At 37.0% G+C, this 19,328-nt stretch overlaps 4 protein-coding genes across 5 annotated transcripts; 1 reads left to right on the top strand and 3 right to left on the bottom strand.

Annotated features, from left to right (window-relative positions):
* The first annotated feature begins 14 nt into the window (after window positions 1-14).
* LOC105433044 (peptidyl-tRNA hydrolase 2, mitochondrial) lies at window positions 15-1,488 on the top strand. Its single transcript, XM_011648122.3, has 4 exons — window positions 15-161; window positions 405-605; window positions 712-897; window positions 1,264-1,488. Exons 2-4 carry the CDS (start codon window positions 435-437, stop codon window positions 1,444-1,446), a joined length of 540 nt encoding a protein of 179 aa, XP_011646424.2. The 5' UTR covers window positions 15-161; window positions 405-434; the 3' UTR covers window positions 1,447-1,488.
* Window positions 1,489-1,638: 150 nt separating this feature from the next.
* On the bottom strand, window positions 1,639-11,787 carry LOC105433046 (uncharacterized). 2 transcript variants are annotated; one of them, XM_011648123.3, is made up of 15 exons: window positions 10,668-11,787; window positions 9,941-10,198; window positions 9,463-9,865; window positions 8,843-9,400; window positions 8,441-8,736; window positions 7,911-8,376; window positions 7,389-7,796; window positions 6,812-7,189; window positions 5,890-6,670; window positions 5,099-5,775; window positions 4,511-5,013; window positions 4,037-4,399; window positions 3,718-3,955; window positions 3,405-3,623; window positions 1,639-3,274 (listed from the first exon to the last, which is right to left on the bottom strand). In XM_011648123.3, exons 1-15 carry the CDS (start codon window positions 10,689-10,691, stop codon window positions 2,631-2,633), a joined length of 6,216 nt encoding a protein of 2,071 aa, XP_011646425.2. In that variant the 5' UTR covers window positions 10,692-11,787; the 3' UTR covers window positions 1,639-2,630. The 2 variants fall into 2 exon arrangements, with proteins under 2 accessions (XP_011646425.2, XP_088937100.1); XM_089080974.1 differs by having other exon boundaries at window positions 9,463-10,198.
* Window positions 11,788-11,932: 145 nt separating this feature from the next.
* On the bottom strand, window positions 11,933-16,016 carry sea (mitochondrial citrate transporter scheggia). Its single transcript, XM_089081007.1, has 6 exons — window positions 15,602-16,016; window positions 15,009-15,520; window positions 13,776-14,210; window positions 13,025-13,245; window positions 12,701-12,883; window positions 11,933-12,567 (listed from the first exon to the last, which is right to left on the bottom strand). Exons 2-5 carry the CDS (start codon window positions 15,160-15,162, stop codon window positions 12,701-12,703), a joined length of 993 nt encoding a protein of 330 aa, XP_088937133.1. The 5' UTR covers window positions 15,163-15,520; window positions 15,602-16,016; the 3' UTR covers window positions 11,933-12,567.
* Window positions 16,017-16,852: 836 nt separating this feature from the next.
* Snr1 (SWI/SNF related, matrix associated, actin dependent regulator of chromatin, subfamily b, member 1) lies at window positions 16,853-19,314 on the bottom strand. Its single transcript, XM_011648124.3, has 6 exons — window positions 19,130-19,314; window positions 18,214-18,682; window positions 17,983-18,110; window positions 17,591-17,903; window positions 17,223-17,399; window positions 16,853-17,133 (listed from the first exon to the last, which is right to left on the bottom strand). The coding sequence occupies exons 2-6, from the start codon at window positions 18,663-18,665 to the stop codon at window positions 17,094-17,096; spliced, it is 1,110 nt and encodes a 369-aa protein (XP_011646426.1). The 5' UTR covers window positions 18,666-18,682; window positions 19,130-19,314; the 3' UTR covers window positions 16,853-17,093.
* Window positions 19,315-19,328: the final 14 nt, after the last annotated feature.

Here is a 19,328-nt window from a genome sequence, read left to right as displayed (position 1 = left end):
AAACAATCATAATACGAAAAACATTTTTTATGTTGGATTTTTATTTTCTTTATATTAATCAACAATGTTGTGACTCATTCTCACATTCCAGGACCGCATGTGGCCACATGATGCCGCAGCACAGGAGATATTGAGTTTGCTAACAACTCTATCTTGTTTTAGTGAGTACTATGTTTTTTTTTAAATCAACACGTTTAAACATTCATATGCGTATAAACAATAATAAATAAAGAATTTTTTCACAAAATATTAAAAGTTTATGAATTTTACGATGTAGGTTATATTATCTTAGATCACATACATCAACTTTTATATGTTAATATAAATTATTTAGAAACAAATACTTTTATATGTTAATACAAATTATTTAGAACTGTTGAGTGATAATGCATATATGTTTGCAGATTTTATCTTATCATATATTATTGAAAATCATGGATGACTTTGTTGAAAGTATTGTAATACAGGCCACAGATCCAAAAGTGACATTTTTGGCTGCAACTGTCTTCGGTTATTGTTTGTACAAACTCATGATGAACAGAAAAAATTCTCGAGTTTCTTCCTCGCAGGACTCAGACGAAACAGATGATGATAATGATGATATAGTAAGAAAAAGTTTATATAACTTATTTTCAAATTTCTTTGTAAAATTTCTTTATAATATATTAATTGATTCATTGATTAATTGCAAATTGGTTTGTCTTTATACAGATGTATACAGATAAGTATGATAACTACAAGTTAATTCTGGTGATTAGAACAGATTTGAGAATGGGAAAAGGAAAAGTGGCAGCTCAATGTTGCCACGCTGCTGTCGCTGCATACAAAGCTGCTAGGAAACATCCAAAGATTTTGAGAGCGTGGGAAGAATCTGGTCAAGCTAAAATCACTCTTAAGGTATTGTATTTTAATACATAATATTAATATAAAAAATACACGAATTAAAGATTGACAATGAATTTTAAGTATCACAAATTTACAATATAGGCTTCAGTTCACAATACCTATAATAATTGCTTTTTGAATTTATATATCTGATATTATTTATATATAACGTGAATGTATATTAATCGAATATATTAAACATCCCTACAATATGAACAATATAAATTATGAGGTTTTAATCAAAGAATACTATCTGACGTTTAATAGGATTAATATTTATATTTAGATATACACGATAAAATAAATATCTTTTTACACACATACACATACGTGCACGCACGCACATAAAGAAGAAAAAAAACAATACGTAATTTTCAGGTGGATAATGAAGCTGCTCTTACGGAAATAGCAAAGCAAGCTAAAGCTGTGGGTCTCTTATCAAACGTTGTTCAGGATGCGGGACATACACAAATACCAGCAGGAAGTAAAACAGTATGCGGGATCGGGCCAGGCCCAGCGAAATTGATAGATCAAGTGACTGGTCATTTAAAGTTATTTTAACGAATATTGTTTATCGAATTAAAGATCGAACTTTTTGATATATATCTGATTTTATTTTTATTAGTCCCAAATTTGTCATATATATTATTTAAAATATCAATCAGTTGGCGGATTTCATTACTGTATACGCAATGAAATTATAACAAAAGTTGACATTTCAAATTTTGGTATCCACATATTGAAAAAATGTGATTCTTATTATCATCTTATATATATATATATATATATATATATATATCGCTCTGCAAAATACAATTTAGAAATTTTTATAGGATTGGAAATATCCAAGCCTATAAAATATATGAGTAAAATAAATTTTCCTTCTTGATAAGCTTTAACACAAAAGCTTTATTCATCTAACAAATTTCACAAAAGCTTTATTCATCTAACAAATTTCGCAAAAGCTTTATTCATCTAACAAATTTCACAAAAGCTTTAGTTATCTAACAAATTTTATAAAAGCTTTATTCATCTAACAAATTTCACAAAAGCTTTGTTCATCTAACAAATTTTTCTTAGAATTAATATAACACACTTTTGTGTATGTGTATATATTGTGCAAAATACAAATGTAGCATAGAGTGATCCGAATTGACTTAAGTGTTCACGCACCTTCTTTATGAACATTTGGATTGCACGATTTAAATGAAACATAATAGTCAAACTTAAAGCTCGGATGTTAATACAGCTAATATTTTAGACAAACATTAATTTTGTGTGAAGACAAATATATAGGAAAATTGATTCTTTAGCTTATTAAACATCCAAACTCTAATCCTCTTTTGCTAATTAATAATTAAGAATGTTCATAATTAAATATTTGGACGGATTACAATCATACTTGAGCATATTAGTGCTTATTAGCAAAATTATTTTGTTCTTGTACATAATGAAGCTCGTTGATCCACGAGCTTTGACACATAAAACGTGAATAACGGATGTATATGCAAATATGTGCAAATCTAGTGAGTGTATGGTTCCTAGTATATTTCTTTCACGAGTGTTTTAGTTTGAATACCAAGAAATATTGGCAAATTAATACACGCTTGCGCTATACTCTTCGTTTTCCAAACCTACTGTTGTCGCAAGGCGACGAACCATCTATTTCCCGATTTGTCTCCCTTCTTTGGTACTCAGTGTACTATATTTCGCAAAAAACATTTTAACTTATAAATATAAATAATCTATACCGGTGGCGCGGGAGCTTTCCGAGGTATTTTATTCGAACTGGCGGCGCTGCACTGCGACTCCGCGATAGATCTACCATCAGCCTCATCCCTCCGGCAGAGGTCCGGTTCATTTTGTATCCAATTCTGCGTTTGTCCTACCGTTTTTGCCGATTGTGGCTCTTCGTTTTCGGGCACGGCACTCACCTCCTCCAATAATTTTGATAAAGACGGCGCCAGACCTAATCCTAAATTGCGTTCGTGATACACCTCCGATATCGTGGGCGTGAGTTCGCGCGTCAAACTCGTCAGGGAAGTGGCTAGATTCCTCAAGTTCTGTGGATGCGTTTCCGTGGATTGCGTCGTGTCAGTCTGCGCGCTGCAGATGTCTTCGCTCGTCGCGGAATGCCGCGGTTTTCTCGGCGAATTCGTGCTGATCTCCGTTCTCACGCTCAACCTTTCCAGGACGTTTGCCGGTAATGGCGGCAATGGTTGTCGTCTCAATACAGTAGCATGGCCATTGTCCCAATCCGTCACTGAACTGCTCGAACTCGAGCCGGGTCTTACTGGATTTTGATCGGGATAAAGATTCCGAATACGAGTCTGATGGTTCAAGTTAAGTGCCACGGGAGGACTAGGTGTAAATGCCACATCTGATTCACCTGAAATACATAATAAATTTTTACATAAAATACTTGTGAAATTTTTAAAATATAAAATCCAATTTTCAATATTCAATTTTTTTTTAAATGAATTAACTGTGCTTTATGTAATTTCAATATTTATATATACCTCCTCCATTTTGGCATGGTTGTCGCGATGCTGGCATTAAAACGTTCGGTGGTTCCATAGTTTTTCCATCTGGTTCGCCACGATGTCGTACATAACTTGCAAACGCTCCCCCTAATCGCGGCCGTTCTACGAGGTTTTTCTCGGTATGAGCCACAGAAGCTAAACTCTCCATTGAACTACCCGAATCTAAGCTAAGACTTTTTGGTGCTTCCTGTGTATCTGTAATTGATAATACACAATTATACAAATAATTACACAAATGGATGTAATTAATTTATATTATTACTTATTAGTATGAATTTTTTTAATTTACCAAATAATGCGAGAAGAGCTTGAAGAGCAAACTGGACAGCTCTACGTGAAGCTTGTTTGCCTGTTCTCAGTATCACTTCTGACTGTCCGACTTCCATCAAATCGAAACCTAAGCTAGCGAATAGTTCGTGCGATCCCGATGCTCTCCAAACATGCACAGGCAATATAACTTCTTGCCCTTCTGTAGCGCAACTGGCTCTTCTCATGGCAGCGATGACGTCCTCTGCGACTTCTGGCGCCTGAGATATTTTTCATATAATTCATTAAAATCAAAATCTTATACCTTTTTTCATTAAATATTTATTAAATTAAGTTGGTACTTGTAGAAGCCTAGCCAAAGCGTGCAAGGACGATTGACCTAATCCCAATAAAGCTTGCAAACTCGCGCTGCATCTCGTCAGTCTCTCTTCGGGATCACTTTGCGGAAAGAACACGGAGGACGGTATACCATTACCGGCCGGCTCAAATCTGAATCCTACGGACATTAGGAGCTCTCGCCAACCGGTAGCCGCGCCTACTTTATTCTCGATACTGCGTTGAGTTGTGTACATAGCATTCTTCTGTCCGCGATGAATTCTCTGCAGTGATTTCTCTACTAAATGAAGTGTTACTCGTAATGCGTCTCTGCTCTGCTCGGGACCGCCACGCAGTAATTCCGCCAGTGCTTGACCCATGAGTGCGACCTGATAAAAAAAATAGATTAGATTTATTTAAAATGTCACTTTTAATTAACTAATTAATTTGTTATTTTATAGATAGTTATTTGAAAATAACATAATTTTTACTGAATACACCTTGTTGGATAATCTAGCATCTCCGCCAATAAGCAGCCAACCGGCCCAGTTGGCAGGATGAGCGAAGTGTCTGGTATGCTGGACAGTCTGCATCGCTTCGGCCAAGGCACGAGATGCTCTCGCACCCTGCAACATCGCGCTGTAGAATGCTCGCAATAAAATGCTACCGGCAGTCGGTGGTACTGCCCACATTCCTATAAGTATACATTGCGCGCCCGCGTTCAGCAAGGTCTTAGCAAGATTTTGTATGCCATCCGACGTGGTGTTCGTGCACTCCACATTGCTCCAACTGTGACCGCTGGACACAACCACCAATCGGGCAGATATCTTCAATCTGAGTAAATCCGTCTGGTTTATCAAATACTCTGGTCTCTCGGACGGCTCTTCGCATTGATCAGACGAAAATGCTAAACTGCCGGTATTCCAGAAGACTGGTACTGTCAAATGAACACATTCTGCATCCGGTAGAGATCGCAGAACTGCCGATCTAGTAGCTTCCAGTCCTACCGAGAATAGAAAGAACAAAAATCTTATGTGATACTCTTCGCGATATTAGTACAAATTTTTGAAATTGTAGCTGGCACTGACCGGTCATGGCACGAGCTTCCAATAATTCGGCGACTATTTCTGACTCGGTCTCGGTGGAAGCGATGCTCTCGGGCCAACCATACTCCTCTCGAATGTCCTCCGGCAAAACAGGGTTTCCAGCAACTAATGCAGCTACGGTAGCGCCGCCTTCTAATACAGGTGTTTTTGATCTTTTTCTAAGCGCCGCAAGAGAGGGTACCACCAACAATGAAAATCTCTCACAAAGATAATCCTCGCCTGGATTAGATTGCAAAGCTGGGAACGGCGTCAAATAGAGTGATTTTTCCACGACCATAATTAGCTCCTTTCGTGGTGGCGGTAGCAGATCTTCGAACGGAGCAAGAAGAAGATCGTAAAGCACTTGTATCGGTAAAGGCGCCTGCCACGTAGGTCCTTTTGCGCCTCGTCCCCAACGAGCGCTTCCGGCACGAGAACTCACGGAACCAACGCTGAAGAGACTACTCAAACTGTAGGAACTAGCATTCAAGTGATGACCTCTTGACGGAATTTTGGTAGATTCTTCATTTATGAGCTCGTTGCTCTCATCTAAAAGTGCTTCGCGTGCTTGAAGGACTCTTTTTTCAAGATCTACTCCATCATCTAATGTCGCGGAGTGGAATCGTAACAATCCGCGGCCTGGTGCTAAGCACCACGCATGTAGTTCACATCCCACCTCGCTAAAATCATTTTTATTATTTTATTCTTTTAAAAGACAAAAAACGGACAAAAAATTATTGTATTAAATAATATTGTTATTTTAAATTATAATATTAAGCAGAAAAATATTATACCTGTAATATAAAATAATTCCGCGTTGTCGATCAATAATTTCGGAATAGTGAGCTGCGTCATCCAGAGAATTGCTCTTAGACCGTCTGGATCTTTCCGCCCAATTCAGAGCCTCCTCTGCTCGATTTAGATTGATCAGTACTTTTTGCAACATCCTGTACGTCTCTGATAACAACTCGGCTCGATTGGGTTGACCGCAAGTAAGGGATACGGAAGTTCCATCTAATGATTCTAAAAGATTTGCAGCTTTTTCTAAATGTTCCACAGAGATACTCGCTTCCCCGGCCTCCCAGTGTACGAGACCAAGTCTGTGTCTTAGTCTAGCAGCTTCTTCCCTTCTGCCCAAGCCCTCAGATAGAGACAGGCCAGATTGCAGATAACTCAAAGCGCGTGGCAAGTCTCCGCATAGATGATGAAGTCGACCCAGACTTGCGAAAGCCGCCGCTCGAGCAGGTTGATCACCTGCTGCGGCCGCAAGGCTCAGCGATTGTTCCTGCAACCTTATTGCTTCTTCATATTGTCCTAATGTTTCCTGAGTCACTCCAAGATTGGCACAAGCGCGAGCTTGTAATCCGGCCGCATCTAGACCTTCGGCGATCGATAACTCTAATTGATGATGGCGTAATGCGGAGTTTGGATCATCCATTAAAAGATGTACTGCTCCCAAACCGCTGGCAGCTTCAGCTTCAGCCGCTTTGTCACCGAGACCGCGAGCAAGAGCCAATTGATGCGACAAACAACTGACAGCCTGCTCGTGATTACCTAACGCGGCATGTACTCTACCTGTAAATTCGATCAAGTATCAGTACACATTGTGTTAACATTAGGCAATTGAAAAAGTTCGTGTTGTTATTGTAAAAATATATTTATTGTATAAATTCCTTTATAATTTTTAAGAATTTATTAATTAATATATCAATTTACCTAGATCACCGTAAGCAGCGCCTCTTGCCTCGGGACTATCCACTTCATGAGCAGCCACTAATCGTTTCTCGAAACACACCAAGGCTTCCTGTAAATTTCCAGTGGCCTCGCGAGCTCTCCCCAATCCTCTGTACGCTCTCTCCTGATCTCTTATGCTCTTTAATTTCGTAGCGGCTGTTAGCTGTTGTTCATGGCATTTAATAGCTTCTTCCAGATCACCTAAGGCTTCATAACAGTCTCCCAAATTTCCAAGCGCTCGAGCTTTGTCAAGTAAGGCTGTACCAGTAGTTAGCGGCTCTAAAGTAGCTAATTGTTGTTCGAAATAACCGATGGCATCCTCATAATGAGTCATATTAAGTCTAGCTATGCCCAAATTTCCTATAATAAAAGAGCAATAAAATAAGAAAAAGGACATTATTAATTTTTTTCTTAATTTGCTTATATCTTAAAAAAAAAAATTTTATCATGTCCAATTCTATATGTTATATTGTTGAATTTATCTTTCTTTAAGTAAAAAAAATTTGAACATACATTTATATTTTATTTTAAATTACAAAATATTATAAATTTAAATCACCTAACGCTTGAGCTTCAACTCCAGAATCCGCTAATTCCTTCGCTCTCTCTAATTGTTCTTGATAACACTTAACGGCGTGAGTGTATTGTCCCAATGCCATATGCACAGCACCCAGATTTCCATGTGCTCTACATTCGCCGCGCAGATCACCAGCCTCTTGTCTCAAAGTTAATTCCTGTGTGTGAAAACCGAGAGCCTTATCCAAATTCTTCGTAGCTCGATGAGCGATTCCTAATGCGCCATAAGCAGCCGCTTCTAGGCAACGATCGGCGGCTTGACGTGCCAAATTCAATTGACGTTGATGCATCTTGATAGCTTCATCAATCTCTCCCATACGCAACAAACAGTCACCAATATTTCCCAGAGCACGAAATTTGCCAGCCAAATGCTTGGTCATATGCGCGATTGCTACATTTAAATAAATATTACATATTGTTATATAAATAATATATTTTTCATTATTTTATATATTTTTTTATTTTTTACTTAACTATTTTTAATAAAAATTATTTATAATTTTACCCAAATAATATTTTTGACATTCCAGAGCGGTGTCCAGATTTTCCAGCGCTAAGTGAGCTAATCCCAGATTGCAATAAGCTCTTCCCATTCCAGATTTATCTTGCAAATCTTTCGCTAGTGCTAAATCTTGATCGTAATATCTGACTGCTTCTCGATGATTTCCTAAGCAATAATGTGCATATCCTAGAAAGTGACAGGCTTTGGCCTCTCCCTCAACATCATGCAATTCCTGTGATAACATCAAATAGTGCTCGTAATACGGCACTGCTTCTTCGAATCTGCCGCGTGAAGAGAGACAATTGGCAAGATTCAGGAGGGCACACGCTTCACCAGCCGTATCTTTTAATTCACGAGCTATAGCTAAATGAGCTCTGTAGTGTCTCAATGCTGCTTCATGACCTTGCACAGCCTGATACGCGACTGCCAAGTTTCCATGTGTGCTAGCTTCTGAGCTACGATCGTTCACCTGCACGATAGATTTGCCATTAACAAAGAGTTAATAAAGATATATTTATCCTCGAAATTCTTACCTCCTTGCTTATCGTTAATTCTTGTTTGTGATACTTGATGGCTTGTTCGTAATAACCTAAAGCATTATAAGCATTGCCGATATTTCCATAAGCTCTACCCATACCGGCCTTGTCTCCTAACGATCTCGCGATTCCCAGATGTGCCTGATGTAATTTTAAGGCGGCGTCATGCTCGCCGAGTAGTTGATACACTATACCTAGATTACTGCAGGCTCGTCCTTCAGCCACCTTGTCTTTTGTAACCAGTGCGACATCGAGCTGCCTCTGATGCCAGAGCTTGGCTTGCGTCAGATCGCCTAAATATTTCAATAAAATTATATTCAAAATATAAAATTGAAAACAAAAGTAATACGCTAATACATTTCAATATAGTATAGTATTTCAATAATTGATTATCATCACCTGCGCATCTGGCGGCATGACCTAATCCCGCATATGCTCTGGTTTCTATCGCTCTATCTCCGAGTTCTTGCGCTATTCTCAAAACATTCTCGTGATAAGCCATCGCCTGCCCGAAATTTCTACGATAATGATGGGACGATCCCAAGTTACTAAAGGCCCTCGCCTCTTCCACGCGATCACCCAGCCGTCTAGCTATCCTTAGATGTTGCGTGTGACAATCGACGGCGCTTTCGAACTCTCCCATCGCCAAATAGACCGCTCCGACGTTACCGATCTCGCGAGCCTCTTGCAGTCGATCGCCCATCTGCTTCACCAATTGGACGCACTGCTTGTGGGAAGCCAGGGCATTTGGTAAATCGCCAATCGCCGTGTAGACATGTCCCAGACTGGTCAAGGCCGAAGCTGCCGCCTGCGTATCTTTGCATTTCATAGCTAGGACAAGTTGATATCTGTGGGCTGTTAAAGCCTCTTTGAAACTGCCTTTGCTGAAATAAGCGGAACCTAGATTCCCATGGGCCCTGCATTCGCCCTGGGTGTCTCCCAAGGAACGCGCCACTCCTGAAAGTTTCGATTGTCAATAAATAAACTCGCTCTTCATTATTTCCAACATTCCAACTTACCTAGATCTTGCTGCATGTAATTGATCGCCTTGTCCAGAGAATTTAGCGCCCAATATGCGCTGGACAAAGCGGAAAATACGGAACCCCTCAACTTCAAACTGCACGAACCGATGGTGAGCGCAGCCTCCAGCACGCCGGCGGCCGCTCTGTACTGTCCAGCTCCAAGCAGCTCCTGACCGACTACAGATATAACGACGAACGGAGATTCGTCGAGTTTCATCGCACGCAACTGTTGAAACGTCGGCTCTAAAGTCGATCGCAGTGGAGACTTCAAAGACGCCTCTACCAAGCCTGATAATAATTGATGATTGGATGCGTCGTGAGCTAGTCCCGTGCTGAAAGCGACGAGTGCCTCTCCATGACGTCCTAGACATTGCAGCGCTACTCCTTGTCGATAATACGCCTGATTGAAAAAAGTGATCGTTACGAATTCGTAAATATCAATAATCCATGAAAAGATATGGAAGAATATGCGTACCTTTGGCCATTGCGGATTCAACTCAGTAGCTCTGACAGCGTCCTGTAACGCGAGCGCGAATAATCCCATTTTGAGCCTTGCGGCTGATCTGTTTGAGTATAATACATGACTGAGAGGGTCCAAGGCGAGGGCTTCCGTATACAATGTCGCGGCCAAGGCGTAGTCTCCATTCTGGCATGCCGCGTTACTTCTGCGTACCGTTTCTAAGAATAGTGCCCTGGATCCAGCGGCCAAGGCCGACGTACCTTCGGGCTCCACCTTACAATCAAATTGGTAATCTTATTTCAAGCAATTAATCTCCTATTTTTATCAACAAAATTAAGTCCACCATATAAATTAAAATAAAGAATCATAATAAATAAAAAATAAAATAAATAAATGACCATAAATAAAAAATCATAAGTTAAAAGAAACTTATACATACAAGAATAAAATGTAACGTTATAAAAATTTAAAATGAAGTTGGTAATAAAAAAATATGAAATAAAATATAATATATAATATTTTTATTACATTTATAATCGATCAATTTGTGAACAATTTTTTCACTATAAGAAACAAGATTAATATGAGCTAATTAGTAAAATATTTATATAAATTAAGTATAAAATAACTAAACAAGATAAATCAAAATATATAAATATATAATAAAAAAATAATAATGTGTGCGAGAGAGCGAGATATCGAAGATTTAGAGCCAGAATTACAACAAAAAGCTCGTAATTACCTCAGAGATATCCCTATGAGACATTGCTTAAGACGAGCTAGTAGCATCCTCTGGCATGGGCATCATCTGCGGCGTGCTGGTTAAAGATCAGGGCCCGGATTCTGAACGTGCGATACTTCTATCTCTCTCGGTCTCTCTCTCTTTCTCTTACGATGGGACTTACTTTGGCACCTTTCCTCGACGTCCGCTCGCAAACTAACTCTAAATATACGCGCGTTACATTGTTTCACCATACGCGAGTAATAATAAGGGGGTTTCTTTTCGCTAGAACGGGCAAATGGGACCGATTAATAAAAAAGGAGGGAGGCAGGCGTCTTAGGGGGGCACCCACTGCATTCCTCAGGCACAGCCATCTTGGAATGTGACCCCGGGTCCCCCCGTCGGGCCCAGAGCGGGGCCGGCACTGCCGTCTTGCCGCCTGCCCGGTGCTGTTTGCTTCTTCTCTATGCGCTCTTCTCCTCCTTCTCCTTCGCTTCCTTTGCCAGGCCCCCGATGGGGCCCATGTTGTCCGTTCGTTCTGCAATATTATCATCAACATACAGGCGTATAAGACGAGTGTACGCATGCCACGCACACATGTAGAAACGTGCGCCACGCGCACGAAGATACCAGACCTCGCAACGATCCCCGAATGCGCTTCGTGACAGCGGCCACTCCGGTATCTCGCACCTCGGATATCGGAGGGAGCTCGCTGTCTTCATCGCTTCGCAAATTACATCTAAATTTGTTAATTATCTCGTAAATTAAGGAGAATTTTCTATTTCCTCAAACTGACTATGTTAATCGTAAAAACCGTTATGATACCCTGCATATGTAAAAATGTAAATGATGAAGATTCTTTCTTTTACATAATGAAAGTGAAAGGTTGTATCGACGTTCACGCGATTAAAAATTTATATGTTTGAATAGTTTATGAAAATCAAATAGTATTTTAATCACGTTTGATTCTCTATATATCGAGCATGATTAATTTTGTATTTATTTTTTAGAAATCAAACTAAAACTAAAAAGCTAAGTGTTCTAAAGAATCGTTTATGTGTTCCTGAGACAGTAACTCTCAAATTATTTTTATAAAATCCTGGAACTCTGCCAGTTTTCGTATTAAAAAAAAAATTGTTATTGAGGATGAGATATTGAAACGCACAGAAGAGCCATAAAACTAGGCTGCCGAACGAAAATAGAAATCAGAAATTTAAAACGTGCTTTTATGCGTGTGTTATTTTATATTTTGTCTATCAGAAGATTAAAAAAAAATCAAATACAAGTTAGCTTGAGTTAGTTTTTTTATTAACATACATTCTTCTAAATTCACCTCTGCAACATTGGTATATCCTCGGACGCGAAACATTATTTAAAATTAAAATCATTGAAAAGAGTTTTCCCTGTTTTCTGTCAATAAATGTTCTATTTCTCTTTGTACAAAATTGTACATAAATATATTCTATATATATAAATACGTGTATCTATGTATTGGCATATATATGTTGTGGCTTACACTATCATACACTGGACTATTTCCTCGTTTTAAGAGTTCATAAAAAATGATACTCTCATACTCGGAACGACTGAGATTGCAGGAATGTATGTCGTTGCAAAATGTTAAATTCGATAACATTAAACAAAGTAGTTCATGAACAAGATACGAATTTGACGAAACACATTTTCACAATAAATTATTTTTGTGCATCGTACGTTGTATAAATGCAACTAGAGCCGGAGGTAGCGATATACCGTTTTGCATAACCGACATACACGGTTCTATCATGCAAAACGAAAGCTTACATTTGTTTCTATATCATAAAATTGATTTTTGTCAAAGAGCTGCATCCGTCACACATTTGTTCTATCGATTTTTGATATATATGGCGTTGTAAATACCGCCATTAAATAACATTCTCATCTTAAATAAGAATATAAATAATTACTAACAAAAATATATATCGTTGTACAAATACGCTCGTAAAAAATGTCAAAGCAATATTTGTAAAAGCGGATAGAATGTATCATATACGTATATACAAAATGCAACAGACCTAAGGCCATACTTTGTTGAAAAGTTCCATGAAAGAATCATATATCATGAATGTTATAGCGACGTCTAAACATACTCGGCCCAATCGTGGAATGGTTCCTTTGTAAAATGCCATTGGACCCTCCTTCTTCCATACTTGAATCACACAGTCCATACTATTTTTGTACTTTGAAGCTTCCAATCCCTAAGTATAAAACAGATTTAGAATGGTAAGTTCTATGGAATTATAATAAACATGAATATTAATCAATGAAATAATTTCTGTTATAAATATAAATTGTAAGCACAAATTTAATAATAATAAATATAAATTATATATGCATACCTGCATCCTAGTTTTGATGACATCAATAGGTGTGTTTCCAAAAACTGATGCTGCGCCAGCAACTGCTCCAAATGCACCGACAACTACTTTAGGAACACTTTTACTATTATCATCTCCTTTGTACCAGTCTTTTAACGTTTCCATCACGAAGAAACGAATAGCTTGATTGGATCCTTGCTTCAAGATTGTGGGTACTACTCCCTGGTATACTCCTTTGAAACCTATATAAAAAGTTCACATGTAATATCATTAGTGCTATATTTGGCGCTATAAATATAACTGTATCATATTAATATTTATAAATTTTAGTAAACAAAATTGTTTTAATTTAAAAACATGTACAAATTATTTCATTGATAATTTTATTATTACATTATTTATTATATATGTGTAGAATCCTAATATTTTTAATATAATTTATTCTTAATTAATTTTATATATTCTTTTAATTTATTACAAAGTAATCTCTGTATAATTATAATTTAACATGGAAAAGAACAAATTCAGAATTTCACAATATACTGTGATAAGCATATGTTGCAATCCTGACCCAATTAAACAAGTTATGATTCTTAATTGAATTTCAGAGTTACATTTTATTTATTTAAATCATGATGTAATTTTACAATATTTATTTTTTCTTCTTTCTATGTTACAATTTAGTCAAAAATCAGAAAATAATTTTTTGTTAATAAATTATTCAATTATTCAAGCTAAAGAAATTGGAATATTTAAACTGATATTCGCTTACCATGTTCCTTCACAATCATGCGCACTCCATGGAAAAAACCTCGGAATCTTGGATTTGCTGATCGTTGATCGTTGATGAATTTCACTTTAATTGTTTCCATCGGGGTAACCGCAAAAATAGCTTCACATACACCGGCACAAAGACCCGCGAGGAGCCTTCTTTGCGGATTGAGCTTTCCATCCGTATCCACCAGTTGCTTCTTCACTGTCTCGAAAGCACCAAACCGCACCGCTGATTTTGGTATAGACCCGTAAAGCAGAACAGACAAGCCTCTGTATAAGCCGAAAAAACCGCGAGTCTTGATGGTCTTGGTAACGCAATCAGCTATTCCCGTGTATTCTTTGCCAGCACCAGCTTTTCCATCCAATTGCAGCTGCGTTTTGACATATTCAGTTGGATATGTGATGCAAATTTCTATGCCTCCAGTAATGCCACCTGAAAGACAATTGTATTTTCAAATATTTGTAAAGAAGCAATGTTTATATATGTACATATGCATGCACACGCACGTGTGTGTATGTTAATTACTGAGAAAGTTTTTTTATTGAGGAAGACAGGCCGATTTTAAATAGTCTCAAGAATTAAAATACGTTATTACAAAATAAAAGATTACACAATAAAAATAAATATTATAAGACTTCAATATAAGAGATAGAATGATAATATAATCATTATTGCAATGAAAGTAGCAAGTAGTATTATAAATTCATTATTATAAATTCTAATTAAATGCAAATTTTATTAATATATAACCAGTCACATCAGTCAATATATTAAATAATTTATGTAGAGTTGGAAGTTGGTAGTCATTGCATGAAAGAGCGAATATAATTCACAATCTCCATGGAAATTTAGATAAGTACGATGACCTTGCAAGAAATGCGAATATCTTACATGAACATATACATTCATATGTACGCAATTCCGCGAGATCGCGATCGCGCGATCCCTCGTGTTATCGTACGACTTGCCAGAGTGCAGTGACTCCAGAAAAAAATAAAGAAAAAGGACGAAGACTCGTGGCGCACGTTTCCGTGGTCGCAGTCGGCGAACGAACACCGCGTGACGTGGTGCACTCAGACAGGTGTCAAAGGTCGGCGGTTCACGGGCAATCGCAGGAGTGAGAGAGAATGTTATCTCATTCTCTCTGAAGATAAAAAGAGAGAGAGAGAGAGAGAGAGAGAGAGAGAGAGAGAGAGAGAGAGAGAGAGAGAGAGAGAGAGAATAACATACCGGCTATGACCCCTTTGAGGCCCAGGTTGCCGGAGGCGGCGGCGGCGGCAGCGACGCCGGTCTCGCTCATCCACGGTCTTCGTGGAAACGGTAGTGCCGGGCCACGGCACGCGTTCGCCAGCGATCGCTGCTGTTGCTGCCTGATCTGATCCATACTCGGGAGGCACCAAGACTGTAAGCGTGCTCCACGCACTACCGTTAGCTCATCCACCTATGCCGCTGGACACTGCCGAGGCTGAACTGCCACCGATTGTCATATGTGTGCCTCGATGAGCGCGTAACACATCGGTTTCCCCCATATTTTCCCCCTTCCGCGACGTCGGCGAACGATGTCGCCTCGTTTAACGTTGTTGCTTCACTTTGTCTCTTGTTTTGCCTTGTTCATTACGTATGGATAATTGTAATATGCACACACATACAGCACCAGTAACTGGAGATCAGTCGAATTAATTGCGCTTGCTTGCATATTCTCCTTTTCCTCTCTCATCTTTCATCCCTCTCTCTTTCTTTCTCTATGTTTAAAATAAGATAAAATAAATATTTGCGCTTTGAAGAGGAAAAATGGAAAAATATAGATAATGTAGAAAACAAACCTTAGATTATTCATACGTCATATATCAATATTTTCCAAGGCTATTTACTCTGAAGCTGTTTAAATAAAAATTAAAGTTACTTTGGTAAGAATAGACACAAGAAATATTCCAGGCAAATGTTGTAAGCTTATTTCTGAGAAAACACGATTGTATCGATTTCTTTAAATGAAAATCAGGTGTGTGTGCGTGCGTGCGTGAGTGCGCGCGCGCGCGCGCGTGTGTGTGTGTGTGTGTGCGTGTGCGCGCGCGCGTTTAGATTACTGTAGCAAAGATTTGAAGATTACTGTAAAAAAAAATAATCACTCATCAGCAGCTGTTTTTCATTTAACAATTAACTTTAAAACAATTTGCTAGAACTTGTTTTGTGAAATTAACCGTACATATGTATGTGCGTGTGGAAAAACGATTTATATATGAATATATCAAATTATATTTTAAAATAATGAAAGCAAAAGTTGAATTGGACTGCAGAAAATATCTTGATGAACGCATCAAGAATTGGTCCATAATTTAGAACTAAATACAGGAATGCTTTGTCATGGAATCGATCATTTTCTTCCAAATCCTTCCAAAAGTAAAGCATGTATTATGTTTATACTTTACATAAGTAAAAAAGAAGTATTATAATGAAGTTAAAGTAGAAATTAATTTACATTCGACACGCTTGTCGAAGGTCGCTTATAAATCTTGTCTTTTCTTTTGCTAAAGTTTTTCTTTCATTCAGTCTATTCAATTTGATGAGCTGTATGATTAATGAGATACCAAAATGTTAATTATCGACACGTGCTTCGCGATGATCATTTATCATGAATGAGCATAATCACGTGATCCGTTATCTCATCATACGATTGCAGCCGACTAAAACAAATAATTGTAATTGAGTTTTTTGAATGATGCATTTTAAATAAAATAATTGAAATATCTTTAATATAGTATATTTATATATATATATGAAGCGATATTAATTTTATTTCTTACTATTATATCGAGGATGAGTCACACAGCCTGCTGTTCAGACCTCGATTGAAGTGTGTTATGTAACATATCTGTATTAAAATAACTGTATTGTCGATCACGTGCACATAAAAGATAAAATTATTTATCACACAAACACAAATTGTTATCATACAATAAACTAAATTGAAAGATTTTATGAAATAAATAAAAATGGAAAGAAAATATGTAAATTCTAATTTGATTGAAGAATGATTCATAAGATCTGGAATATAGAACAGTTCATATATAGAAACGTTCCATGAGCAATAATTAATTATAATATATAGTTACATCTTTTTTCAGATACACAATCATGTATCCATTATCTTTACAAATAGTTATTTTCGCATATTTTATATTCTACGATGAATGATGTCTTGATAAAATCATATCATTACTTATAAATCTTATAAATATCGGGGCATACTAAAAATTAAAATGGTATGAATTTGAAAAATGTAGAAGGTATAAAGTTCTTTTTCTAAATGCGCTTTTTCTACCAGCCAGGCGTCGTGTTTGCTAAACGTCGCATACGCCTGAAAGAAAAAAAAGAAGTGATCAATAAAAAATATCTCTATCCAATTAAATTAAGATCTATTTCAATATTAAAAAATTCATTTCTTACCGAGTATTTCGATCTTGATCGCGTATCTTCTTTTCCATCTCTGCGTCTGTCAAAGTTTCTAAAAATGGTGCCCATTGATCAGCCTCTGACGGAGGTCTAAAGGGAACTTCAACGGTTGGTAGAGGTGCTTCAGAAAATGCATACGTTCTCTGATGCCACGACAATTGTCCACGTACACTTTAAATGGATATAATTGTATAATTAGTTAAATAAAAATATAGCTTACATATTTAATAATATATAATTATATATAATAATTTATATCTGATTTTAAAGTATTCAAAATCATAAATATTTTAATATTTTCATCTTTAATTTCGCGTTTTTACACTAAATTTAATTCTATAGAATAAAGACTCTTGCTTCACCTGTAAGCAATAGCAGTAACAAATTCTCCGCCGAGACCAAGTTCCGCGCAAAGTTTCATCGCAAATTTCTCTGGATTGTTCTCTTTTTCTGACATGTCCCATTCTACTTGATCTACTAGAGAGGTATTACCCACATGTATATTCAATTTAATTATGACTCTCTGATCACACTGATCTTCCAGGATTGTTTCCTGAGGGAATGCTTCTATTTGTTGTCTTATTGCCTGTGCAATTGCAGGAACAAAAGTTAATGGATTCAAGTCTAAATCATCACATAGTACTTCGGCAAATTGTTCAGGTGTTATAAGACTTTCTGTGATAAAAAAAATGCATCATTATAATTTGCTAAGATTCTTATCATTTTTAATAAATATTATGTATACGATGCATACCATTTTTATTCCAAGTAAAAGTGTCTCTTAATTTTTGGCCTTCAATTTCCATATCTAAACGTATTGGGACCAGCATTTCCTGCTGTGCTGCATTCTCTAAGTTTGCTGATGGGTCTGTATCATCGAAACTATATTTCACATACAACAAGAATCATAAATTTATTATATAGTGGAACTTTATATAGAGAATTATATAGAGAATTTATAGAGATTTTAGTTGTGTTTTCTTACCATAATGGAAATGTTCTGACTTTCTTATTGTGCACTCGATTGCGATTTATTGGTGTGGCTTGAGGAACGGCATCCAAATGTGAACTATTGGGTAAGCTGGGTACCCATGCCATTGACTTTTTAGACTTACCCTCTCTAGGCGCTGGTGGTTCAGTTGAATGTACAGACACAGCTTTATACTTATCATCGTTGCCCTCGATAATATCTTCTACTTCACTAGCTCTCAGTAATGAAACACTGGATGCTAGAACGTGTTGGCTTAACCCAAGTTCTACCAATTTCTTACGTTCATCATTGGTTATAGATCTTCTAAACATGCCAGGGTATCTCTTGTACAAAGATCCACGAAAAAGACGCAGATAATTGCCAACTTCTGACCCAATGCAGTAATATTCTCCATTTTCCTCTACTTGAAAACTTATTGGTTTATCTCCATAGGTACGTAATGCCATTTTGAAGGCTAGTTTCACTATAATTAACAAAATCCAAATTAAATAAATATTTATTTCAGACAATATATAAGACAGTTATGGATAGATTACAATATGTAAAAATACACTTGAAAATATTAATTTTAAAAAGTTTAACGAAGCATTCAGCAATATTTAATCTATTTCTATTAATATAACTTCTCTGTTTTTCTCGAATTCTCAGAATTAAAAAGACAAAAGTAAATTAAATCATAATCTATTTTAGAAAAAATGGGCACAATTCATTCATCAAATTTATTTAAACTTTATTTTTCATTTTTTCAGAATGCGCGTATCGAATTATAAATGTTAAATTGATAAAAGTCAACGCAATGGTTGAATATTCATCGCAATACAATATAAAACAAGGAATATAAAAAACGCAAGTGTTTCGAAATAAATACTTTCAAATAATTAAGGAATTCAGCAAATAAAATCGATCGCACCTGGCAGCAAGAATAACTTATCACTCGCTTTTAAGCTCTCATAAACCTCTTCTCAAAACCTTACACGTTTGTTTACGTCTCCTCGCAGACAAGACGTATAAAATCCGCTCGCTAGCGGATATCAGTTTGATTTTTTTTTTATCGTTGATGAATAAACGTAGAAAGGTAACGTTAGGTGCATTCAATGCCTGGAGATTCT

Source organism: Pogonomyrmex barbatus, unplaced genomic scaffold (assembly GCF_055798465.1).
Source record: "Pogonomyrmex barbatus isolate J1 unplaced genomic scaffold, ASM5579846v1 scaffold4, whole genome shotgun sequence".
Classification (NCBI taxonomy): domain Eukaryota; kingdom Metazoa; phylum Arthropoda; class Insecta; order Hymenoptera; family Formicidae; genus Pogonomyrmex; species Pogonomyrmex barbatus.
This window is presented reverse-complemented; position numbering and strand designations above follow the sequence as displayed.

Coding starts and splice junctions, on each gene's coding strand:
- LOC105433046 (XM_089080974.1), bottom strand. CDS start 10,691: ATGTCTCATAGGGATATCTCTGAG. Junction 8,737..8,842: donor TCATGCCGCCAGATGCGCAG/GTGATGATAATC, acceptor TGAAATATTTAG/GCGATCTGACGCAAGCCAAG. Junction 5,014..5,098: donor GGAAGCTCGTGCCATGACCG/GTCAGTGCCAGC, acceptor TATTCTCGGTAG/GACTGGAAGCTACTAGATCG.
- LOC105433044 (XM_011648122.3), top strand. CDS start 435: ATGGATGACTTTGTTGAAAGTATTGTAATACAGGCCACAGATCCAAAA. Junction 606..711: donor ATGATGATAATGATGATATA/GTAAGAAAAAGT, acceptor GTCTTTATACAG/ATGTATACAGATAAGTATGA. Junction 898..1,263: donor AAGCTAAAATCACTCTTAAG/GTATTGTATTTT, acceptor CGTAATTTTCAG/GTGGATAATGAAGCTGCTCT.
- sea (XM_089081007.1), bottom strand. CDS start 15,162: ATGGATCAGATCAGGCAGCAACAGCAGCGATCGCTGGCGAACGCGTGC. Junction 14,211..15,008: donor CCTCAAAGGGGTCATAGCCG/GTATGTTATTCT, acceptor ATTGTCTTTCAG/GTGGCATTACTGGAGGCATA. Junction 13,246..13,775: donor CATGATTGTGAAGGAACATG/GTAAGCGAATAT, acceptor CTTTTTATATAG/GTTTCAAAGGAGTATACCAG.
- Snr1 (XM_011648124.3), bottom strand. CDS start 18,665: ATGGCATTACGTACCTATGGAGATAAACCAATAAGTTTTCAAGTAGAG. Junction 17,400..17,590: donor GTTACTGCTATTGCTTACAG/GTGAAGCAAGAG, acceptor ATCCATTTAAAG/TGTACGTGGACAATTGTCGT. Junction 17,134..17,222: donor GATCAAGATCGAAATACTCG/GTAAGAAATGAA, acceptor TTTTTCTTTCAG/GCGTATGCGACGTTTAGCAA.